The 26,668-nt window shown below is 32.3% G+C and overlaps 1 protein-coding gene across 5 annotated transcripts; it reads right to left on the reverse strand.

Moving 5' to 3' along the window:
* Nucleotides 1-1,732: 1,732 nt before the first annotated feature.
* LOC134695944 (nuclear factor related to kappa-B-binding protein-like) lies at nt 1,733-26,635 on the reverse strand. 5 transcript variants are annotated; one of them, XM_063557438.1, is made up of 25 exons: nt 26,502-26,635; nt 23,260-23,419; nt 22,870-22,947; nt 21,988-22,043; nt 21,292-21,359; nt 20,874-21,001; nt 19,622-19,743; nt 19,003-19,070; nt 17,430-17,555; nt 16,894-17,024; nt 16,037-16,127; nt 15,035-15,242; nt 13,836-13,938; nt 13,269-13,395; nt 11,156-11,342; nt 10,800-10,860; nt 9,765-9,939; nt 8,930-9,036; nt 8,160-8,283; nt 7,444-7,526; nt 6,017-6,458; nt 5,098-5,574; nt 4,383-4,571; nt 3,598-3,861; nt 1,733-2,238 (listed from the first exon to the last, which is right to left on the reverse strand). In XM_063557438.1, the coding sequence occupies exons 2-25, from the start codon at nt 23,410-23,412 to the stop codon at nt 1,796-1,798; spliced, it is 4,011 nt and encodes a 1,336-aa protein (XP_063413508.1). In that variant the 5' UTR covers nt 23,413-23,419; nt 26,502-26,635; the 3' UTR covers nt 1,733-1,795. The 5 variants fall into 5 exon arrangements, with proteins under 5 accessions (XP_063413508.1, XP_063413504.1, XP_063413506.1 ...); XM_063557434.1 differs by having other exon boundaries at nt 17,424-17,555; XM_063557436.1 differs by having other exon boundaries at nt 17,424-17,555; nt 26,498-26,632.
* Nucleotides 26,636-26,668: the final 33 nt, after the last annotated feature.

Here is a 26,668-nt window from a genome sequence, read left to right on the forward strand (position 1 = left end):
ACAATTTCAAAGAGATCCATACACTTACACATAAGTTATTACATGTCTGGAAAATAGACAGACGCTTCTTTTTGGCCCCTTTTTTTTTTTATCCCAAATCCCTGCATGTTTGGGGCAATCACAGCCTTTCCTTTGTAGTATGTAACCTTGAAGTACAATTTCAGAGAGATGCACACATTTAAACACAAGCTATTTTCTTGAAACTAGAAAAATTCTTCTTTTTGGCCCCCAATTCCTACATGATTGAGGCAATTAACCCAAAACTCATTCCCAGCCTTTTCTTTGTAATATGGAAAATTGTAGTACAATCTCATATATAGATCTATACACTTTCAAATTATTGTCCAGAAACTACAAAAATGCTTGTTTTTGGCTCCTAATTCCTAAACTGTTTGTACCATAACCCCCAAATTCAATTCCAACCTTCCTTTTGTGGTATTGAATCTTAAAGAAATAGTTCTTAGGGATCCATTCAATTAAACTAAAGTTATTGTCAGGAAACCAAATTTGTCTTTAGAAGACGACAACATCATAGCATTATACAAACCTCCAAAGAAATTGTGCTCTTATAAAAATTGTATTTCATGGTAATGTTATTCATGAAGTTACAAACTCAGGAATTGTCCTTCAAATATGTCACCATGGCTTAATAGTCTTATGGCTAAAGGTTGTTGTTCATCCCTGAATCTTGTATTTTTGGATGAATATTATTTTTCTAATTAAAAGTTTGAAACAAGACTTTTAAATTATAAAAAAGAAGATGTTTCCAATGAGACAACTGTCAACAAGAGACCAAAATGACACAGAAACTAACAATTATAGGGAACAGTACAGCCTTCAACAATAAGCAAAGCAAAAAACCATTTTTCTTTTCATGTAGTGTTCTTTTCTTTGCATTGTATAACCTTTCTTCCTGTACCGTTTGACATTGCTGTATTAAATCATCTATTATAAGTATAGCAACCACTAACACGTGTAGGATAGCATGATATCTTATCAGTGGGTAATTATTGGGTACTTTTGAATGCTTTCTACAGTAACTCATCCTTTATAAGTAGAGCATAATTTTCTCTGTCTGTTGTGGTTTTATTATCCAATATGATGTTATATTTATTGTAAGGGTTATTTTTCTCCTGACTTTTCTTGTGTGTTCTTTTTAATATTTACTTGGTAAGTTTTTGTCAACCTACAGATCATGTATAAAAGAAAGAAAAAAAAATTTGCACTAAGTTTTCATATTCTTTTCCTCAAAAGTGTTTTTGGAGAATAGTGTTGATTGCAGGAGTAAAATTCATTAAAATTTGCTCAGTGCTCAGAGAACAAAAATCATGCTCGAAACATGAAATCCAATGTTTTGATTGGTTGATTTTGGAGTTTGAGTACAAAAACCTGATTCAAAAGTTTCTTCAAGACCAGATCTTTTGATTGTTTCTGATTTATTCACATCTGTGATAGACCCCAGTTGATTTAGAGATATATAGTCACCTGTCTGTTTTTCCCTCTACATGTCTTTCGATTATTGTTGTTTTTTTTTTGTGTGTGTATGTTTCTGCCTCATTGTCATATAACCCATGTCTACCTTTATCCATATAAAAGTTCGGTCCCTCAACCCTCAAATTATTTGTTTTGAATTGTGTGCATGTTTCTGCCTCATTCACATATATGTATAACCTTCATAGAATTTAGCCATAAATTTTTTTGTCCATTGACCTTAACAGAATAAGTCATCCCGTATATCTATTTCTTTTTTTTCCAAAAAACATAACAAATATATTTTAATCAGTATCACAAAATATCATGAGTTTCCTTCTTTGTTATCACTGGTCTTTGACACTATCACATGATCACCATCACCTGGATGTGTGGTTGCTATGGAGACATTTCCTGTTGAGATAAGTTTATTGACAGTCTGAATCATGCCAACGTTTTGATTTGATTGTCCGGCTGCAGCACCTACTGTTGCTAACCGCATGCCAGCAGGTGGCGTTATAATTCTTGCATAAACAGGTGTAGTTTTATTTTTAGCACCAGCTTTCCCTTGAACAGTGGCAGTGTTATGAACAATTTGTCCAGTGGAAACTAAATTTGCTCCAGATTGTTGAAGATTAGGCTGAGATATAAGTAAAGTAGCTTGTCCTGGTTTTAATCCAGCTTGTTGTCCCAGCATTGTACGAACAACTTGAATATTTTGTCCTGGTTTAGCTCCTGCAGCTGTCATAAAAATGGGTGCTGCTCCACCTATAATTATAAAGATAGTTCTAAACTCAACATCATGAAAATAACAGAAAGTGGCTTTTACTGTTAAGTTCTTTTATGCTGTGCTAAATTTCAATTTTAAGTAATAAATTTGGAGAATTTGTATTACTGACCAAATATGAAAATTTTATCTTTTCTGAAGACAAAGTAATTTCTTAAACTTAATATTTTTTTCCAACAATATCTGGCAATAAACATATCTGGATTGTGAAATTCAAAGGTATGAAGTATATTTCTCTATAAGTCTCTTGTGGAGAGTTGTCTCATTGACAATCATACCACATCTTCTTTTTTATATTACCTCACACTCATATGACTGAGGGGACAGACAGGGCCATATAATCTGCATGGCAAAAGTGACCGGATTTGAGAAATAAAACAGCTTACAAAATATCACTGACCTAACCTTAGTGGTTCATCTTAATCTGACCTAATCACCAATCATTAACATGAAAGCAAAGCAAAAGTTTTAGTCAATAATAGACCATGAATTAAGTATCTAAGTCGAAAAAACTCCATGGAAATGAGACGAGCAATACTAATCCGAATGCATATCAAACATCACTGACTACTAGAGGTTCCCCTGACACCAACCTAATCACAAACCAATACATTTCTGACACCACCGCCACCTGATGCACCCCTTTGCCTTTCCTTCATGATTTCAGCAAGGCTGAACAAAAACTATTGCTTTTAATATCATAATGCAATAAAATCTGTCAGCATATAAGTGTCTATCATGTGAAACGAAAGAAGTTTAGAGGTTTTCCATTAAAATGTATGTGGAAGGGTAGGAAAGGACTTTCAAAATATCCCTACAACCAAGAACCATTTTTTAGATGATTTTGCATAATGGTAATAGACTCACACTGAAAAAAGACCCATTACTCACCATTCAGTAATTAAACTTCCCGAATACATTTTAATTGAATAGCCCTTATGCAGTCTTTAACAAATTAGTTTGGAATGTGTCTAATACAAAAAAATACTGTGGATTCATTAATATTCGTTGGATACCAATTTTCATGGATTTCGTGGGTATAGGAGAATCACGAATTCAAATATTCAAAGAATTACAAATTTTCTAAAGGAATGAGTGTAGACTTTGTCAAAACCATGAAATTAAATATCCACGAATATGTAAATTCTCCTCAAACCACGAAAATTGGTACCCACAAAAATAAATGAATCCACAGTTCATAAATCAATCAAACTATTAAAATGAGAGACAATTTTAGTTCCTAATTTTGCATAGGATTTATACAAGACAACATTAAGTACAAGATTGCTAATACATTACATACACCGCTAATATCATATTAAATATACAAGCATAATTACCATGCTGAGTTATTTGAGATTGAGATACGGCTGATCCTGAGGGTACCAGAAATTGTGTTGATAGTAAACCAGACTGTCCAGCAGTAACTACTTTAGTCTGGGGGTTGGTTGCCTGTCTGAGAGCCAGGTTACCAGGAGTTAACTGAGTGACCATTATTCCTGGATGAGAAGGGGTCACAACCTTTGGTTGACCGACAGAAGAGGAGACACCTGTTGTTATAACATTTGTCAATGGACTACCTGTTCTGTTGGCTTCTGAATGCCCTGTAAAGTGGATGATTTGTTTTTACTTATTTCTCTTATAATCTAATAGAAAAATTAACACTTATAAAGCAGTTATAACCTACACAATATCGATTAATCTTCAACCTTAACCACAAGACCACCAGCCCAGGCTTGTATAATTGCTTTCAGCCTTGTAAAATTCTTCTCTATAAGCCTACAGATTCCAACAAAATTTTTCGGAAAATTAAGCTTCAGGCTTGTGGATTCAAATGTTAATCATGAAGACTGCCGGATTTTCTAGGATTGCTTGAATGTTGGTTGCTTAAAGTCAGATATTCTAGGATTTTATGCTTGTAATTGAATGGATTGAACAGGTGAGGGCCCAATTGCTCACGTTAAAGTCACTATATCTTTATAAGTCAACAAATTTGACCACTGGAGTTGAATTGTATTCACAATTTACTAATTTACACATACAAATCTAGCCTACAGTTCAACTAACTTCATTTTAAAATTGGTTTTGATTACTGTCCTTTATAACATAAGAACTTGATAATTACCTGGTACAGGGGTTTTATTCTGTGCCAAGGTCATGACTCCTGTTCCTCCAGCCTGAGGTATTATGCTTATGGTGGGAAGTCCTCCCTGTATGAGCCCCATTTGTTGCGGACCTTTTCCTGCGATATGTACAATTTGACCTCTCGGTTTACCAGTTAAATGGATTGGTTTTCCAGCCATTACATTACCACCTAATAATAAAGAAGAAAAAATCACTTTCAATGTTGCTGGCATATTTTTATTATATATATCTGTAAATCCTAAAATAAAGATAACATGAAATAACATTTATCTGCTTTTCATGAATACCAGATTCTACTTAAAAACTACTTCAAAATTTTCTCAATCAATTTCTACTCTCAGAATTTTTTAAAAGTGTAATATACAAACTGGTTGGGCTATTTTAGAAATGATGGAACACAATAAGCAATTGGGATCATAAGGTACTTTACTTACTTTTTTTTTGCTTTCTTTGTGGTTTCATAATATATAGAAGTCAAGAACAAGTTAATATGTATAAATGGTGGAATCTGCAAAGCGGGTCTTCCAATATATCAGTGTTTCTATTTCTGAATCAGACCTTATAGAACAAAATGTTAATTCCAGCAGTAGTATTTGTACCAATTTCTAGATGAACCTTTTCATCAGAACAGAGATAAAATGTTTGGATAGTGCAGCGTCTACATTACATTTGGATATTATTTCTATACTACTTACCTTGTATTTTTAGCGTAGCATTGGTTAAAGACCCCTGATTAGGGTTCTGTGCTCTTTGGGCAGCTAAAAGATTACTGACATTGACCATCTGGTTCCCTCCTATTTGTTGTACGAGTCTGGCCACTAGAGGAGCACCTGCTCCTGATGACTGGATCAATGAAGATAATGAAGTTGCTGTCACTACACCAGACTGAGGAGTGTGTAATCGTGTTGGGACAGGGGATCCAGGAGTAGGGGTACCAGCAGGAGATTGTTGAGGAACAGGAGAACCAGCGGAGGCTTGTCGCTGTATCAACTGTGGCCTTATAGCGGAAGCTAGACTTTGTGTTATAGCTTGAGATACTGGAGATGAGGCATCAGCAACGGAAGCCTGCAAACTTTGAAGTATACTGAGTGGTAATTGTTTGAGAAGATTTTCTCCTTTGAGTTGTGTCACATTTGTAGGCTGGGGACTTGTTATATCATTACCAGATTTGGCTGAAAAGAAAAATCAGTTTAACATGACAAAGGGAAGGTTTTGATAAAGGACATGTATGATAATACCACTTCACATGCCCCTTGAATTCAAAATCAATTATAAATCTAATAAATAAAAAGCTTCACAAATGCTTAAGATGTTTTAATTACATTAAGCTGTCTAAAATCAGTCTTCTTGTTTTTTTAATAGTGCCTTTGGTATTAGATAAAGGGCTTTACATTTCTGCAATTAATGAAAACTGATAAAATTTTGAAATCTTGTCACTAATACTTATATATTAAGAATGATATTTTGCCTGATATAAAAGCAAAAGTGTGTATTTAAAGTTTTTCAATATTGCAAAAAAATCATTTATTTGTAGAACTAATCTTTCAAATTGATAAAATATTACTACAATATGATCCATGTTGTACATGTGCACATTATAATCAGGTTACTCACCTAATTTAGCAGCATTACTTGCTTGTTGAGCTGCAGCCACTTGTTGTAACTTCTGTTGAAGTTGTTTCTGTTGTTGAAGTTGTTGTAACTGATACTGTTGAAGCTGGAATCTTATCGTAGCTCCAGTCGGAGAGGACATTATATTAGCACTTGTTACTTGATTAGCTCTCGTAGAAGCTATAGTTGTAATTGGTAAGGTTACATTCACTGAACTCTGAGTGGCATTGGCAGCGGTGGCATTCTTTAAGGCAGCTGCCACGGTTCTGGCTCCTACATTTGATGTTCTGGGACTCTGGTTTACTAATGGGTTATTGATTTTAGGACTTTGAACAGCTGAAGACATGGGTTGTGGAGAACTAAGGGACTCTGGGTTACTATTTACACTAGTTTTTAGACTTGTGACAGTCTGTGCATTCTGTTGGGCTGCAGTATCTTTTAATTTCTGAAACAGATAATATCACAAAAATTCAAATACACTTTCAATACTGACATGTTTTCCAATTACTTATTTATTCTTTTGGTTCATTTTAGTATGAGATCATAATGAAAATGATTACCTGATAATCAATAATATTGCTGTTGTGCTTGGTTTGTTAAGGTATCAAATAGGCTGTTCACAATAACATATATTTAATGTCATCTTGTTTTCAATAAGATTTAAAAGTGACCCAGCGGGTCAAAATTCCCATCAATTAGATATTTTATTTTTTCATTATTAAGGTTTAATTGAAATAAAAAGTTCAAACACTAACAAGGTCTTTTTTGCTTGTATTATTAGTTACATAGTGTGCTAGTGACCTAATTCGTTATATCTGGGGTTAGTAAATTCCATATGGGGTGAGAGTGAAGCTGGAATCCTCATATGGAATTTACTGACCCCATATATACCTAATTACGTCACTAGCACACTATGTAACGAATTTATCTTGATGACTATCTTAACGTGTAAAAAGACTAGTGACCTATCAAAATGAACAAGTCTCCAATACAGTTAGCATTAACATGGTTAAGAAACTACTTCCTATGCCAGGTCCTACAAAAACATATGCCAACAATGACAACTTGTTAGATTTAAATGTGTTTTATGAATTAATTTCACTTTATCATCACTTTCTTCGTCTGTTGAAACCTTTATGATTTTTTCTCAGTACTGTTTTGTTTTTCTAAAGGGACGTAACACCACTTCTAACCATGTATGAAATAAGCCCCGCCTCCTTATTACCGTATTTGGAATATAAAGGGACATAACTCCACTACTAACCATGTATGAAATAAGCCCCTCCTCCCAACTACCCTAATATTAAATATACATGGTTTTCACAAGCTTTTAACCTATCATATTCCTAGAAATGTATAGGAGGAAAGATAAAAGATAAGCCGACCAACTAAGGGTTTCAATGATATGCTAGTTATTTTCAATAACTTACAGCTTTGCTAGATTTGGGTTTACTGGTTTGTGCTAGAGATTTCTTTGCTTTCTGTGCAGCACCATGTGCCTGGTGGATTCGTTCTAAAAATAGAAATGAAATTACAACAGTGTTATATGATTCATTTTTTAATGATTAATATTGTAATAATAATCCATAAATTTTACATTTCTTTGATATAAGCCAAAATACGGGAAGTATATCTGCTCATTTGTGCTTTTGTGTTTTTATCTCATAATTGCATGTATCAGTTTGTGTTTAACTTGTAAGATGCTTAAAGAGCTTTTGTGCTGCATGTTTATATACTGATTGAACTCTTGCTTTATATGTTTAATGTTGTGTGCATGACTCGATATGTATGTTTTGTTTTACTTGTTGTTATGTCGTTTTTGAAAGCTCTTCAGAGCTTTGTTTGTAGTTGCTTGCTTATACCGACTCTAAATAAAGCTTTATGTCTAATGTCTCATAATAAATATTCATTGCTTTGTGATTTTTTTCCGTCATTTTGAACTTTCAACAACTATCAATCAACAGTAAGGAAAAAAATGTTTACTTTTTATGCTCTGCAATCGAGATACACTGATATTTTCCATATTAAAAAATAATAAATAATATACAATTATTTATTTAAATCATCAGAACTAAGGGTTTTTGATAAAAAAAAAAATCAAAAAAATCAAAAAAAAATCATTTTAATCAAAAAATTGAAAACTTACCAAATTCATTTTCTGTTCTGTTTCTGTGGAGATAGATCCACAATTTTCTGTTTACATCATATTTAACACAGGGATCCTTTTCTGAATGCAGTCTGTCTAGAGCACCACTGACTACCACATTTAGCTGAAACAGTCATCTTTAATTATATCTACAATAACTTTACTTTAGCTTTAAAATAAAAACATGTTGTACAATGCTAAGAAATAGATAGAATACAATTTGAGGCTTTACCAAAAAATCAATCAATCACAATACTTATTCTTTTTTTACTGCAACTCTTACAAATCAGATATTGACATCAAAACCATCAATTTTGAATTTGAAGCAGACGACATGTAAAAATCAGCCAAACAGTTTTCTTTTTTGCCGTTATAAATTAACACTATGAAAACACATTGTACATGTCATTAACAAGACGATATACAGTCAGTGGCAATATCACAAATGAACATATGGATAGTTTGTGGACAGTTGTCTCATTGGCAATCATACCACATCTTTTTTATATATGATTAATGCAGTTCGACAGTGCAAAATACCAAGGTTTCAGTATTAACTTAACATGTTGATAGTTACAAAATGAAATATATTTGTTTACCTATTAAAGTCTGAAACCCTTACATAAGTTTTCTGAATTGGCGTTTTCTTATTCAAGATTTGAATGCTAATATTGTTGTCTTTCTCTAATCATGGTTTATTGTTTTTCAGTTCTCGGTGTAACCTTTTTTTTTCTATGCTTACTTTTGTATGTAATATGTTATATTAATACCTGTGCATCAGTTACACCTGGAGCTAAGTACTGAGAATCTTTTAATAATTCACAAATATCTCCTCGTGTACCTTCACCATTGGGAAGTCTAGCAGAGGCATCTCTTACTGAATAAAAAATGAAAAAAAAAATGAAAATAAATTCTATGTTTTCTCTTGATAATTTTTATATTGTAAATTTTGTTTGTTATAACTCATTGATTCCAGTTCAAAGGCTGCAAAAACACTTGTCTCCATCAAATTTGTCAAGGAGACAAGAAGGGAGGATTGTGTTTTGAAATACTTATATATATGTCTCTATTCTTCATTGTTCTTATGGGATCACTTCTTTGTCCTATAGAGTATGCAGCTTGTAACACGTATCTCATTGGCATTTTCATATCATAGAGCTACATTAACTTGTATCTTGCTCACAACAAAGTAATCAGTAAGAGATACTATGAAATATAAATATACTGCAATCATACAAGTATCATATTTATCGAGTGTTTCAATAAAAAATTCTCTGGATAAAATTTTTACACATATCAATGAAAATTGACTGTTGTACCTTAAACAACATCAGTTCAATAGGCTTATAGTGCAACAAGCTTACACATATCTTACAATTCTTAGAATTTATAGAATTAAATTTACATAGGAAACATTTCACAAATTTATTATACACTTCTTTTTCATAAGTTTTAAGAGTCAATGCTCTTCAACTTCATAATTTATTTGGCCTTTTTAACATTTTTGGATTCGAGCGTCACTGATGAGTCTTTTGTAGACGAAACGTGCGTCTGGCATATATACTAAATTTAGTCCAGGTAGCTATGATGAGTTTATTCACTTACCTAGGGTTAATATAGTAACAAATGCAGGCCTAGAGGACACCAGTAATGCATGCTCCCTGGCCTTGTTTAAAGCACTTTCTTTTGTATAAACACCTTTTACTGGACCAACAACAGATTCATATCCATGTAATTTATATGTGAAAGACTTATGGGGATTTTCAAATCTCCGTCGCTCCTAAAATATAAATTTGAGTTTATCATCTGTAATAACATGATTAACAAATAGATCTATAATTAGCAATATGCTCAGCTATTAAAGATTTTAGTTCCTAAATTAGTCAAGTTTTCTTTTAACTAGCATAACTTACATACAAGAGCTATTTGGAAGCTTTTAGTACTTGCTCAACATCATTCGAATGTTTGTTTAAACCAGGTTGTAAACTGTTAAAATGTTTCATTGAAGTTTATCCCATATATTTGTTTCAATCAATATACTTCTTAATAAGGTACTTGTGAACACACTTTAGACTGAAGTAAATGTAAGCATTCTCTGATAAGGTGTTTACCGCCATTGTTTTTTATGTGAAGTTGCACAAGAAATATGAATTAGCCACCTAACTTTTCTAGATGGACTTTCATGATGCATATATGAGGGGGGATAGGAGGGGTCCTGATCCCGAAATCCCAGACTTAAAAAAACGAAATCCCGAGGTCCCGAAATTTAAATAAAGTAAATCCCGACCTCCTGAAATCCGAAAAAAAGGATTCCTGGATCCCGAAAGGGTCAATCCCGAAATCCCGAGCTTAAAAAAATCGATCCCGGAGTCCTGATAAAGGTCCTATCCCCCTCATGTATAGATAAAAGAGATTGCCTTTGAGAAATAACCAATATTTGAACCACAACAAATGAAGTATTTAGTCTTTACTGTGATTATTTCTGTCTCTTGTTGAGAACTTTTAAATTGTATCAAGTATCAGGCAGAAATTTTATTAACTTAATGACCTTTCTTTTTCATTCAAAAAATGCATTTTTTGGCGATATTATTTTCACGGAAAATAGACAATTTTTTTCAGAAACATAAAATTGACTCATACCTGTTCCCTAAATAATCCTTTTTCATCTTCAGTAGTGGCCCGCACCACAAATGTTGTTTTTCTACAATAAAAAAATACATTCTTAATAAAAACTGTAAGATTGCTAGAATCAAGCATAGCAATAGAATTATCATTATTTTAAATCTAATTGTCTCTGAAATGCATTGTACTCTACAGTCGATGAAAAATTGTAAGGAGATGATTAATCTACCAGATTGCCACACTTCATTACAATAGGGAGACAAGAAATGAAATCCTTTAATAACATTAATGCTAACAATGAGTGGATGATGAAAAGTATCTAATTACAAGGTATGATCCAATAAGAACAGATTGATTCCTTTGATAATACTTACGATCTAGGTGGTGGTGGAGATCCATCTCTTCCGTCTTCCTCTGTGCCTGTAAGTTTTTTATTGGTCATCCAATGTTTAAAAAATTGGGCCAACTTATCATCAGAATCTCTGCCTGCACCTATCCAGGTCCATTGCTGGGCTCTTTCTTTATAATCCAAAAACGGTACAAAATTATCAGGAACTGCACCTACAATAACCAAAATTCATTAATTTCTTACACATTTTATATAATATATTCAGTGGTTTTCAACATGCAGACTTTTTATACGTTCAGGTATTTCACATCCAATTTTTTATGGAAATATTCTTTATAAAGCACAAAGGTGTCAGTATTCACCTCATAAACTTACAAAACCTTTGAATAGACTTATTAAAAAGGGATATAATTACGATACTGTTGTCAAGTCATTAAAGATTGCATATTTTGGCGTTAATATTGAGTCACTGATAAGGTCTTTGCGTCGGAACTAAACACATTTATTCTAAAAACAGTTGTTGGCATGACACGGGTTATGTTCTTCTCATATATGTTATGATGGTATGATACTAAACCCCTTACAGGAAGGATTGTGCCTGATGTTCATATGATGAAATCATAATCTTTCAGTCAGTTTAATTGAAGTCTGGAGCTGGCATGTCAGTTAACTGCTAGTAGTCTGTTGTTATTTATGTATTATTGTCATTTTGTTTATTTTCTTTGGTTACATCTTCTGACATCAGACTCGGACTTCTCTTGAACTGAATTTTAATGTGCGTATTGTTATGCTTTTACTTTTCTACACTGGTTAGAGGTATAGGGGGAGGGTTGAGATCTCACAAACATGTTTAACCCCGCCGCATTTTTGCGCCTGTCCCAAGTCAGGAGCCTCTGGCCTTTGTTAGTCTTGTATTTTTTAAATTTTAGTTTCTTGTGTACAATTTGGAAATTAGTATGGCGTTCATTATCACTGAACTAGTATATATTTGTTTAGGGGCCAGCTGAAGGACGCCTCCGGGTGCGGGAATTTCTCGCTACATTGAAGACCTGTTGGTGACCTTCTGCTGTTGTGTTTATTTATTTTGGTCGGGTTGTTGTCTCTTTGACACATTCCCCATTTCCATTCTCAATTTTATTCAATCTGTTTCTTCATTTTACAATCAATAGAATTTTTTAAAACAGGTGCCCCTTAAGATCTTGGTCAATTTTTCTGCAGTAAAAGTGTTTTCAAACATTATTAAAACTTGAATCTTCAGGACATTCAAATATTTTTTGTTTTATTTCATTTGGTTAAGTTATTTTTCGAAGACATATGAAAGTTGGCGTAGATAAAAAACCTTACGCCATATAGCTAGAAATCCGCTTTCTGGCTGTCATTCAAAATGATAGGTCATATTGTCTTTTATTGTATGAACAAACGAAAAACTGCATATGAAATTACAGCAGATTTCAGTCAGTATGTAGGTAATGGTAATATTTTGGTTAGCTTGCTTGTTAGCTGAACCATGAAGTCATTGTTAGGTAAGGTATACTACCCTTCTTTTAAAGTAGCTTAGTCCTACAGAGAGATAAATTGGTTATCTGTTGGGCTAGTCTTCTATTAAAGGAGGGTAGTTTACCTAACCTAACAATGACTTCACGGTTCAGCTAACAAACAAGCTAACCAAAGATATTACCATTAGCTACATACTCACTGAAATCTGCTGTAACATAAAACTTTGTTTCCTTCTTTATATGACTTAAGGTAGTACTCAACACTTTCACTAAAATTAATTTGGCTCGTTTAATTTTCATAAAATTTAGACAATGTATTTACTTTGACCCATTAACAAAAATATAAAAATTTCAAAAATTTGGAACCAACCGTTTTGTCAGAAAAATGACACTGGTTATATAGCAGTTTGACAAACACCAATTTTGATAATTGAGAAGCTTTATATTCCCTTTACAACACAACGTAACTAAAACGTTTAGCTGACTTTAAATTCAAAAGCATTTATTGCACATTAGACACCACATAAAACTGATGTTACTACATTGGTATCATCCCAACCCAAAATGAAGTGGAGAACATCCTAAACAGTTCAAGGAACTTGAAGGTTCAGAACTTTAGATTGAAGTTAATTTAAGGTTTACCTATAAGTTCTCCAGCTAAGAACTTGAGGGCTGAAGTAACAGTGTCAACCCAGTTAGTTTCCAGTTTTGTCCAGGCCATTGAACTCCAACTGGGAGATTCTTGTAATTCTCGTACCTTTTCCTCTATCTGTTAAAAGAAAAGTCATTATATATATTATCTGATTAGAGTAGGAAATTATCTGCTCTGGTAAATACTTTAAAATCAGAAATTATTACATGCATTTATAATTGCAATTTTTAAATGGACCAAAATGTGACTCTATATTTCAAGTTCAGGAAAACCTGGATACTTCATGAATGTACTAACTTAGGTATCACAGTTCTGAATGTGACTTCTAATTTTTGTGATACCAACATTGTCGCATTATTCAAAATAATAAAAACGTCAAAAAATGTTAAACTCATTCCCTTACTTTTTTCTGTAACAAAGTAATTTTCATTTGCTTGTAATAGGACTTTTTCTATCTTTCCACATACATTTTTAATGGAATCAATAAAAAGAATCTACTTGTAAATGAAAAGAAATATCGGTATCATCAATAAGACAGTCAATGACTATCTCTTTACCTTGGCAGTGCTTCCTTTACCATCCGAGAAATCTATCAATAAATCTCTGACCAAACTGAAGAAGTTGTTCTGTTTTGCAATTATTGTGTTAGATCTATAGGATCTGAAAAATATACAGTACCAATTTTAATGGATATGTATGACAAGCATTACAATACATTTTATCAACAATATATTTTATAGACAAGATTATATCAGCTTGCTAATCAATGATGAATTTAATAGTGATACGATTTCATTTTTTAATACATTAGTGTATAAAATGAATCCTTTTCAACCTCATCATAACATACAGACCCAAAGAGGAATGTTTTAACTATGGGTGGGTGCGAGATACTTTTTGCATTATGAAATATAAGTCAAATTCAAAAATGGCCTCTATAGGTGTTCAACCCTACTTTCCAAGTGTTTTCCCTGGTTCATTACATGTTTTAATGCAACAGCCCTGATAACATGTATCTGTACATTGTTTGTTTATGTAATTTATACGTGTTTCTCATTGTTTTTTTTATATAGATTAGACCGTTGGTTTTCCCGTTTGAATGGTTTTACACTAGTAATTTTGGGGCCCTTTATAGCTTGTTGTTCGGTGTGAGCCAAGGCTCTGTGTTGAAGGCCGTACATTAACCTATAATGGTTTACCTTTTTTTAAATTGTTATTTGGATGGAGAGTTGTCTCATTGGCACTCACACCACATCTTCCTATATCTATTGTGTATAACTTGTAGGTTGCACTCTGTAAATACAGCTGTTTCTCAAACCACGCCTCTTTTGGGGAAATATATAATATTCATTCATAATTTGATTTGTGACATACTGGTTCCCAGATATGATTTCTATGTTTCATCTCATAGAGAAATATCTTGGGACTGTTATCAGTACAAAAACATACCATTGTGGTGAAAAATGAATTCTGAAGTAGGCAAAAAGTAAATATATGGGAAGTACACAATTTAATTATAAGTTTAACCTGTAACAAGTTGAGGGCATACAACTCATTAATGTTGAAAATGTGCCACACAGCCCTAAGTTTTGACCTTTGGATAAAATAGTAGTGTATATCAATTTTCTACTCTAGGATATAATTTTCTCACAATTTCATAGCAAAAATGTCACAGTTAAAGTTTCTATGGGATATTGAATTGTCTATATTTATAGAAATGCAACCTTTAGCAATGAAAAATACATTTAAAACTTACTCTGGCAGAGAATATTCTGACATGTTATCTATTTCCGTTTTGAAGAACGAGTCTCCTATTCCACTTCCCTCCTCATCGGTGAAATTAGATCTACTTGGAGTGGATTGTTCCGATCTTATATCTTTTTCTTTTTTCAATTTCTTCTCTGCTCTTTCCTTCATTCTTAATTTCTTCCGTTTACTTAATGATATACTTGAATTTGAAGAAGCTAAAAATAACACAAGCCCATCAAAATATCTTTCATCAAAGTAAAAAAACTTACAGTATTCGAATAACTTCTTTTGAGTGAGTCAATAATCACTATTATATAATTGTCCAAGATTAAAACTTTGAGAGACATTTTACTTTCTTCTAATTATAACAACTTGTGTAAAAAGGTCTATTGTCATGGAGTTTTAATTTCACTATTTTTAAATGCCAAACCGGTTTTGCAAAGTTTTATTTTATATGTGTTTCTCTAATTCTATGGAAATTTATCCCTTTTCGAACCCATTGTATAAAAAAATTTAATCAACGTGTGGTTGCTGGTGATCTCAGAAGATCATTGGATGATTTTAAGGGTCATGACCTTTTTGGCTGACTGGATGAACCAAAATATGATAACAGGTGTTAATGAAATTGACAACTTCGTGCAATGTGAAAGGCACTCGAAGGGGATTTTCGGTAAACAAAAAAAGAAAATGTCTTTTTAATCATTAGAGAAACAGATTCTTACATAGTTACTCGTGGATTATCGGATTTATCCAATCTCGATAGTTAAATTATAAATTTTAAAGTACTCGCCGAGGCGGCTCGAACTTTAAAATTGATAATTTAACTATCTCGATTGGATAAATCCGATAATCCACTGGTATCAATGTAAGAATCTATATTTATCTTGTTTCTGACCTTTTATCTTCCCTTAAAAAATCAAATAAACAGGATGGGATATTTTTGTTCATGTATCTTAATTACAAAATAATGTATACAAATTTCCCACTTAAGTCTTTTATCAGAACTCACCTGGTTGTATTTTAGGACTTTTCTTGTGAGCCTGACATCTGGACATTATTTCCTCTAGTGTAATATTCTGTATGTCCAATTCTGGACATTCCTGTAGGTTAAAAAAAAAGTTCATGACATATATTTTTCTCACTCACTTATCAAACATTTGTTGCAGAAACTTTGACTGAGTCATATATTTATCACTAAAGAAATTATTTTTTATAGAGTATGACTTGATTCTAAATATTAATCAAACAGCCCTCTATTTACATTCTCCCCATCTCAATAACTAATTGTGCTGCATTGAAAACCACTTGATGACCTTGTGATGTAATCACAGTTCTCCACAATTTTAAAATACTGCAAATTCAGAAATTATTGCAATGTTTTTATTATTGAAACAAGAATGTGTCCCAAGTACACGGATGCCCCACTCACATTATCATTTTCTATGTTCAGTGGACTGTCAAAGTGGGGTAAAAACTCTCATTTTGCGTTAAAATTAGAAAGATCATATTATAGGGAACATGTGTACTAAGTTTCAAGTTGATTGGACTTCAACTTCATCAAAAACTACCTTAACTTAAAACTTTAACCTGAAGCTGGACGCACAAACAGACTAACGACGAACCCACAGACCAGAAAACATAATGCCCGTAAGTGGGACCTAAAAATGCGACATGGTTATAATCCCAACTATTTAAACTCGCATTTTAATTTTTTTTATGAATTAAACAGGATTTTTCTCAATACTGCAAAAACTAATATCATATTTTTTAGTCTAAAATTACAAAATAGCAATAATATATGCACACTAATTTCTGAATTTACAGTAATTCATTGGTTTTTTTTTTGTTTATTTTAACAGTTCTTACCATTATATCACATTCCTTGTGCTTTCTTCTATGATTTTTAAGAAGTAGTGAGTAGTCTTCTTCAGTAACATCTACAGGACTGATAGGTCTTTGGTATTTTGCATTAGAGGGACCTTTGTGTTCTTCATCACCTACAATTAAAGTAAAATTACGTGTACAGTTAAACCTGGCTAAACCGAATCCTGCTTAAATCGAAAAACTGTATAAACCAAACATTTTCTAAAGCACCGTCATATCAAATTGTATGTGTTGTGAACCTGATAAAACCAAACATCAGCCAAAACCGTACACAATCTTAAATCCAGAAGAGGTTCGGTTTAGCCAGGTTTGACAGTATAACAATATATACTTCTTCATCTTAACTCTTGTTTGTAAATCAATTTCAATTTTCTATTTCAATGACAAAATTTTCATATTTTTTATCACGCAGATATTGTTCATCAAAAATGAAAAATGAATGGCAACTTTTGTTTATTCCACATTGAAATATTAAGTGACATAACCCAATTTCTTTTTATCTTGACACTCACACTTACTTGTCAGATCACCATTCAGGGAGGGTTTTACATCATACGTGGCTACCACGCTGGGTATGGTTGGTTCTGGGGAAGGAATTGGACACAAGGATTTAAACAACTGCTTCTTACTTTTTTGTGCAGGATCTGAAATCAAGTATATATGTTAGTTTTAAATTCTTGTGTTTTTTTAATTTCATTTTAAGCATCAACTATAATAATCGTTTTTCTTTAAGACCAATTTTTAAAGCAATATCCAGATAACATTCTATGGTACAAATCACACAGTGGTTAATTAAATTAAAACCTGTACCCCAACTTTTGCTAATCATGCTTATCCCCATGTGTCCCCATGCTTATAGTGTATGCCCTTATATTTTTCAATTATATCCTACTACCTGTCAGATCTATTTATCAACAATATAGGAAAAAACACAAACTATATCTGTAAGTCATCATTATACACTTATGTACAAAAACTCTGATCATTATGTGCTGGTTTAACAAATATATGGGACACACAGATGATGCCCCTGACTTATGTTATAAAGAGACATAACTCAAGAATGGTAAAAATGAGGCTAACCAAATTTGTAATTAAGGTATTGCCGTCTTGGATTGTTCAACCACAGTACAAAATTGGTCTAGTTTAGTTATTTGCCCAAATCTGCAAATTTGGAAACAGATTTACAATTTAATAGTTTTGACTGTTTATTTATATAAAGAAAACTTGGTAATTTATTGTATTATTTAAAATATTTAAACAAAATTCAAATGTTTTGGTTTTTGAAAATAATAATTCAAATGAGTCATTTAAGGGGAGATAACTCATTTAGTACAAAATTTATAATGGGCTTATGGTGATTTTTTAAATTTTTACTTGTAGCAAGGAAACAAAATCGGTGACACCATAGTTTCTTTTTATTTTTCTTTAAACATATTATGAAACCTATCTTCTCACAATTTATTTCAAAATTCTATCTCATAGAAGTTTTTCATGAACTAACTAACCAAATTTAGGCAATTTTCAACGACTCATTGATTGAAAAATAACACGGTGACCCATACTTCTAATTATATTTTTGAAAAAATCTTCATTTTGGCAAATTATAAGAAAGTCTGTCTCAAAAAATATTTACTTTTGATCTACCTTAATATGAGTTTTGTGGTTATTAGCATTGTGTAAAAGATTCATAACATTTGAAAGAGGAAAACTAAATTATAGTATGAAAACAAAAAAATCCATTTGTAAAGGGGGCATAACTCTAGAAAGATAAAAGTTACACCATCCAAATTCAAACTTAATCTGTGTTGTCTGGAAATAAAGATTGTGTACAAGTTTCATAACATTTGATGCAAATTTAAGTTAAAGAACAGAAACCATTTTTGGGATGTACAGACCTAGACAGACAATGATAAAACTTAGTGTCCCCTCTGCTACAATGGGAGCATACAAAATAGTTTAGACAATTGTTTTATTTCAGAATGACAGACACACAGAATATAAAAGTAGCTGAGGCGATAAAATTCTACCTGAGTTCTATAACAGCTATCATACATCTTGTTCTTAAAATAAAGACAATAAAATACAAACTTGTATATTCTTCTTCCTCTGATGACGTATCTTCTACACCACACTCCTGTCTCACTTCTTTTAACAATCTACAATTCAAATATCAAATAAAGTCAACAGTAGTATACCGCTGTTCAAAACTCATAAATCCATGGACAAAAAACAAAATCGGGGTAAAAAACTAAAACCGAGGGAAACGCATTAAATATAAGAGGAGAACAACGACAAAACACTAAAATGTAGCACACACAGAAACAGACCAAGCATCAGACAAAATCCCACGATAATAACAAATATAACATCAAAACCAAATACCGGTACTTGATTTTGCGATAGACAAGTACCAAAAAGATTTGTCAAATACAATATCATAGTTTTTTTTTAATAAATTAATACAAAAAATCTTGAATGATTCTTTTTATGTCAATTTCATTTGAACTTTGATGTACAGTTGTCTCATTGGCAATCATATACCACATCTCCTTATTTGTATAATAAAATTGAGAATGGAAATAAGCTATCAATAAATGCACAAATGATCATGTATCACCATGAAAGTAAAGAGAGTAGAATATCTTCCTCTTATTAACAATCTAAATCTAGAATTTTTAAATGAACTGTAATAACATCCAAGTATTACCTGTAGAATTTCTTCCTTGATCTATGTTCTATTGTTTTCTCCTTTGGATCAGGCTGAGGTGGTTTGTGATCAAACTTTATTCTTTCATCTTGTGGGAGGTTTTTCATCTGACCCAAGACTTTCTATGGAATAAAAGTAACAAGCATCAAATCTAAGTACATGTATAAGAAATAAAGATCTCTCTTGTATTTTTTGTGCCATACTAACAAAACCTTAAAAGGAAAAATAAACTGGTTTCATCTCTAAAATAATTTCATCTGTAAATTTCAGATATTTGAATGTAGATTTGCAAACAGGAAAGAAGGAGGAATAAAACTGAAAAAAAAGTATAATTAATTCTTTTAGAAATTTTTCTTTGCTCCTATTCTTTTATTCATTATGAACTGTTATAAAATACTTGAGATCACTGCTGTAATTTAATGAGATCTACATGTTTCTGTGACAAAAATTTCTGTATATATTATTAGCAACAAATATTGTTGATTCATTTATTTATGTGGGTACCAATTGTTGTGGATTGTGGATAACTAGCCTTTTCATGGATACATATTTGTGTGGTTTTGCCAAAGTATGCACACATCCTTTTTTAAAATTTGTATTCCAATGACTATTTTAACTTGTAGTTCACCTGTACCAATGAAATACACAAAAATTGGTTTCCAACGAATAATAATGAATCCAAAATAGGTTTTATTCTTTCGTCCTTGAGGAAAATGACATCTTCAGTAATATTGATAGACAGATGCCAAGTGATGCCTAGTGATGACTTGCAACCTACATGACATGCACAAATAGGGGACAACGAATGCCAAGTGACGCCCCTAACACATTCTATGTGATCCTGGATACTACTGTGCCGCATGATTACCTTCAGACCTCTAACCTAAGTTTGAAGATCCTCTATAAGATAGTTTCTTCGTGTGTTGCCCCCTTAACTCTGGAACAGCTGGTGGCATATCATACATCATAAATATGTACATGTATATACAACATGGGACCAAATGCTACAGTCTCTCAGTTAGTCTTTAAGATGAAGAACCACAATTACTGACCATATAAAAACCAGAACAAGACAAATGACTAAACCTAACGCAAGTACTTCGACAAATTGATAAGGCTGTTGATAACAAAGGCTTGATAAAGTTCACTAATCCAAAATAGGTTATGTTAGTGAGGTTTTAGTATTTTCATCTCAAAAGATTGACATGTTATATATTTTTTTTCCTAACAGTTCTGGTTGTGTTCCACCCACCTGTCTAGATAACAATATATCTCTCAACAAATCACCATAATATTTCTGTTGTCGGAATTCATATTCACGAAATTTCACATTTTTAATCATTCCACTGTATCTTGCTATGTCTGGGGAAAAGAAGCCACCTGTCAAAAGAAAATAATCTCAGGTAGTGATCTTTACTACTGAAAATAGAGTTTGATTTCCATATAAATTTGATTTTAGTTTTCAAAATATGAGAATGTTAAAGTTTTAAAATAAAATGAAAAGCCAAAATCCATGCATCATTTTATTTCAATTTAAAATTCCTTACAAATAAATAGGTTTTTTTGGTTAAAAACAAGAAAGGCATATTCACAAAAAGTACAAATCTTTCAATTATCTTCCAATGTCAACAATAAAATTTAGACTGTAGTATCAAATAAGGGTTGTTTACCTTTTAATTTTGTGTGGAATTGTTGGGCAGGATTTCCAAACTTTATGTTCTCTCCACTAAATAGTTTCCTGAAATAATGATAAAACAGACAACAATCAAATTACAGTAATTATCTTTTATATGGTAAAAACACAGTGATTTTCCAACCCTCTTATTTGGGTCCGAATACGGGCCCCTGTATCAGTGAGAAATATCCTCTTTTTCCACAATTTTCAGCTCTAAATTTACCAATTGTGTATAGACATCATTGTTAGGTTTTGTTAGTGACGTAATGTGGTATTTTGTATTAAAATCTCTTGAAATTGTTCAAGATTTATGCAATTATAACTTATTCCTTCTTAGAATGTAGAATTTTGCTCTTCATTTTTCAAAATTTTCTTGGGGACCAAAAAAAAGTCCTTAAGTAATTGCCATTCCTAAGATATAAAGCAAATGTGAAGCTGCTCAATTTAAAAGTTGTAACTTCATTTAATACTTGCAAGGATGGATTTTTTACCGTCTCTATCAATAACCAGACCTCTACAAAAATCAAATAAAAATGCTGGCCACATAAATAACTCTCCAATGGACTAAGCGGACAACTTAATACATTAAAAAAATTTGTAAGTTTCATATTTAATGTATACATGTATATAGCTTCTGCTGGGTTTACCTGTCAGAGTTCAAACCCATTTAATTTATACTGTAAACACTTACTTTACAGTTAATTCTTTTTCTTCTTTGTCTTTTTCAGGAAATGATGGAAGGAATTTCTAAAATAACATATATGTAAAAGTAAAATACAAATGAAATATGTAAAGGGATATTAAGTTGGACCAAGTTGGTGTGTAATTTACACAAATTCAAGTATATTTCAATATCTATAACCTGGGTTTATTATTGTAATTTTGCTCTTTTCTATGTTACATTCATATGTAATTTGCTCAAAAATTTCTTTAACCATTGCTTCTGCTAGTTCAATCAAACAGACAACTAAATATGGTTTGAAAGATTGCACTGTTGGTTTAAATACTGAAGTATGTTCATAAATAGATGGATGTTCCACACCCCTTACAACACTACTTAAGGTGGTACCTAACACTATAGGGAGATAACTCTGTAAAATCATTAAGAGCCATGTATTTTGAAGGAAATATTAAGCTTCTCAATGATCAAAATTAGTGTTTGTCAAACTTCTACCTATCCAACCATTTTTTTCCGTCAAAGTGATTGACTCAAGTTTTCTGAAATTTTTATATTTTTCTCAAAGGGTCAAAGTAAATATTTTGTAAAATTTTATGAAAATTAAAAGAGCCAAATTAATTTTAGTCCATTTGTTGGATACCACCTTTATAACATGTGGCAATCAATTTTAATTGGAGGAAATCAGAGTTCCATGACTTAACTATGTTTTTTTAAGGGGTAAAACAAAAATGATTCGCAATTAATATTTAAGTCAAGCTCACCTGTCATGTACAGGATTTTAACTCAAATCCTAAGAGTGATATTGTAAATTTTGCACCTTCAGTGACTTTTTTTTTTAAAAGTAGTCAGGAACATGTATTTTCAACAAGAAAAATAGCAGAATGTAACACTCACCATTAGATGTTCTCTCTGTGCTGGATTCAGTACATTCTTCCATGTATCAACACTCATTACCTCATCAAATACATGCTTCTGAAATGTATAAGTTCAGCATTAAAATATCATTCTTTTACTGTCATAAATTTATATATAACAGCGTCAAAAGTTGAAAATAGTCTTTTTATTATCAGATAATCAAATACATCATGTGCAACTTAATTCGCCGTTTCAGAATCTAATGCATTCTGGATAATATTTTCCAAAACATTGATTGGTTTAAACAAAACAAATTCAACCAATGACGTAACAATCTTTTCATTTGGGTGTACGCACAAATATAGTACCCATAATCCTTTAAATTCTGAAAAGGCGAATTGTACAGCAATATTAAATATAAGTAAGCACCTGTTCAGTTAAAGCTTCAGGTAACATGATTTCTTGCTTTCCAACCAAACATTGTTCTAATTTCTTTCCACCAAGCTTTGGCGCAGCACATCCCCAGCGGCTGTCCTCTTCTTCCTCTCCAGAGGGATCCCACATACCCTCATCTGAAGACATAGTTTACCTGAAAAACATGTATAAAATGTATTCTTATTTGATACAATATCAGGGTTTCCAAGCCTTTAATTCTGATTCAAGATCATGCAGATGTAGTTAAATCCTCGAAATATCAAGACAATGCATATTTAAAATAATAAAGAAACAAGAATGTGTCCATTGTACACAAATGCCCCACTTGCACTATCATTTTCTATGTTCAGTGGACCGTGAAATTGGGATCAAAACTTTAATTTGGAATTAAAATTAGAAAGATCATATCAAAGGGAACATGTGTACTAAGTTTCAAGTTGATGTAACTTTAACTTCATCAAAAACTACCTTGACCAAAAACTTTAACCTGAACTTCACACTATGATTTTCTATGTTCAGTGGACCATGAAATTGGGGTCAAAACTATAATTTGGCAGTAAAATTAGAAAGATCATATCATGGGGAACATGTGTACTAAGTTTCAAGTTGATTGGACTTCAACTTTTTCAAAAACTACCTTGACCAAAAACTTTAACCTGAAGCGAACGGACGCAGACGGACGATCAGACGGATGAACAAACGGAGGCACAGACCAGAAAACATAATGCCCCTCTACTATCGTAGGTGGGGCATAAAAAATGAGACCGAGGCAATCTCTTAAAGATTCATATTCTTAAACACAAGTTATTGTCTGGAAACAAGAAAATGCTTCTTTTTAGCCCTTAATAGTCTTTTTGTCAATTCCCATAATTGACCTTGTAATTAGAGATCCCTTTTTTAGTTGTCTCCCTTATGAGGGACATTACTTTATATTTACAATGGAGAGTTAGTAGAAAGAGCAAAGTTATCTGTGCGTGATATGGGTTATCTATAAAGTTTTCAAATCTTTTAATTACATTAATTTGTATTTCAGCTGAATACTTTTGACATCACTGATCAGAAATTATTTTTCATGAAAAATTAGTTAAACCGCCGATACATCACTTTCAATTTATCATGCTTTGCATTGGCAAAATCCAATTTTGTTGGGTATGGAACCAGTCAAGGATTGACATAGGGAAGTTATTTGCTTAAAAATTATGCATTCACAGAATCAAATTGGTAATTGGCAAAAAGACTTTTCCTGCATGAATTGGGCAATTACCCCCAAACTCTATCCCAGCTTTCCTTTCGTAATATGGAACCCTTGTGAAACAATGTAAGAAAGGTTCAATACACATACACGCAAGTTATGGTCCAGAAACTACACAAGTTAATACACTGAAAGTAGAAAAAAATTTGTTTTGGGACCCTTTCCTAATTCCAAAACAGTTGGGACCATCATCAGCAAAATCAATCCAAACATTCCTTTTGTGGTGTTGAACCTACTTATCAAATTTCAAAGAGATCTGTTCACTTAAGTTAACCTTTTCACCGATTGCTGCCCAGACAGAAGCTACTCTGAGATGATGGCTTCCCTGGCTACTATGACTCAAGTGGGAGATCTTCATAATAAATGCCAATAAAAACTTGTTTGTAGTTATTTGTGTATTTATTTCATCCACTAACCATCATGTTCACAGTTTTGTTTATGTTTTGATATTTTTTTCTTCATAAAATATTCAAATTTTCTAATTTTCAGCATTATTTTGGTGAAATTCTCAACATTCTGCTCTTGGACCCCAAATAGTAATTTTTTAACCCATAAGCAATATTTTGAAAAAAAAATATGAGGCTGTACAAATTCCTCACACTGAAGGATGTCCATTCCAAGTGTTTTTTACATAAAACGACATTTTATGTTAAAAAAGTATACTAGTTAAGCTTCAATTTTTCAATATTCTTTCAAAAAAAATGTTCCCTCATTTCAAATTCTCGTAAATTTCCTCTGATTTTGACATGGTTTTCAACAAACGGAAGCGCCATGTTTACACTTTCATCCGGGTACTCATCAAAGATAGATAACTCATGTTTGTACTGTTTTAAGCGGGAAACATAAAAGAGGTATTCCTATCCCGGTAAAACGGGACTCATCGTCAGCTGTCTGAAACGTGAATCCCGGTAAACCAGCACTCATCGGCGAAAGGGTTTAACTCAAGTTATTGTCCGGATACCAAATGTGTCCTCAGACAGCGCAGAAGAAGACAACACAGACAACATCATACCATTATACGATCCCAAATATTTTTTTGCAGTCGTATAAAAATAAAAGAAAACAAATGTTTTTTTAAAATCCCTCTGTACATGTAAGTACATGATATTAAAAAGGGGGCCAAAACCCTTTAGCTGAACTCAAGGAACAGCTGTTTTAACAATGTTTAAGGATACTAAGGATTTTCTTATCCCAGGCATAGATGACCACCATAGCTGCATTTGGCACAACTTTTTGGAATTTTGGATGCTCAATGCTCTTCAACTTTGTACTTGTTTGGCTTTATAAATATTTTTATATGAGCGTCACTGATGAATCTTTTGTAGACGAAACGCACGTCTGGTTACTAAATTATAATCCTGGTACCTTTGATAACTATTAAAGCTCAGGATTTCGGTATTTGAGAGAAAAAAAATTTTGAATTTTGGGACGTCAGGTTTTTAATTTCTTTGAAAATAGGACTTCAGGATTTCACACACCCCTATTAGGCATATGTTGTTGAAGGTTTTTTTTAAAGATATAAAAGTCTTATTCTTTAAAATATTTCATTTTGAATAAATCATTTATTACAGTGCACTTTTAAGCACATATAAAATTGTGTATTAACTTGTGGTCTGTTTTAATATTTAAAATTAAAAAAACTACTCCATAAAAACCCTGATCCATAATAGTGCATACCACTTTAATGTCATAATTTAGAGGCTTCCAGTGGGGGTTCCAATGTAAATCATGCCGGTTCGAAGCTTTCAATTTTCATTCAACAGTTATGAATTGGCGTAACGTGTACGGAAACTTAAAAACTATGTTAAAGTTTCGTTAGAGTTCTTTTAGAGGTGATGTCAAGGACCATGCATGCTTCTCAAGAAGGAAATAAAATGATTGAAACTTGAGTTTTAGACAAGCCTTCACTCGGTAGGAATATGACAAAAATACTCAATATGCCATTGTTACAATTAAAAATTAACCTTTTTGTCGTTTTACCTACAAAATTTTCAGTATGTAAACGGTATGAACATGGAATTCTTCAAAAAATGTCAGGTGTTTCTTCATACAAAATTTAAACCGGAAGTTATCATTGGCCATCATGGTTTCTTGTTGGGTGCGAATTCTCTTCTCCCATTGGCTGACGGATGATAAATTAAAATATTTGTT

The sequence above is a fragment of the Mytilus trossulus genome, chromosome 14 (genome assembly GCF_036588685.1).
Source record: "Mytilus trossulus isolate FHL-02 chromosome 14, PNRI_Mtr1.1.1.hap1, whole genome shotgun sequence".
NCBI classification, from domain to species: domain Eukaryota; kingdom Metazoa; phylum Mollusca; class Bivalvia; order Mytilida; family Mytilidae; genus Mytilus; species Mytilus trossulus.

Excerpts from the sequence above, each read along its gene's own strand:
- LOC134695944 (XM_063557434.1), bottom strand. The coding sequence starts at position 23,412 with ATGTCTTCAGATGAGGGTATGTGGGATCCCTCTGGAGAGGAAGAAGAG. Across the intron at positions 21,002-21,291 it reads ATTCCACACAAAATTAAAAG|GTGGCTTCTTTTCCCCAGAC; the intron begins GTAAACAACCCT and ends TTCTTTTGACAG. Across the intron at positions 16,128-16,893 it reads ACAAGGAATGTGATATAATG|GAATGTCCAGAATTGGACAT; the intron begins GTAAGAACTGTT and ends TTTAACCTACAG.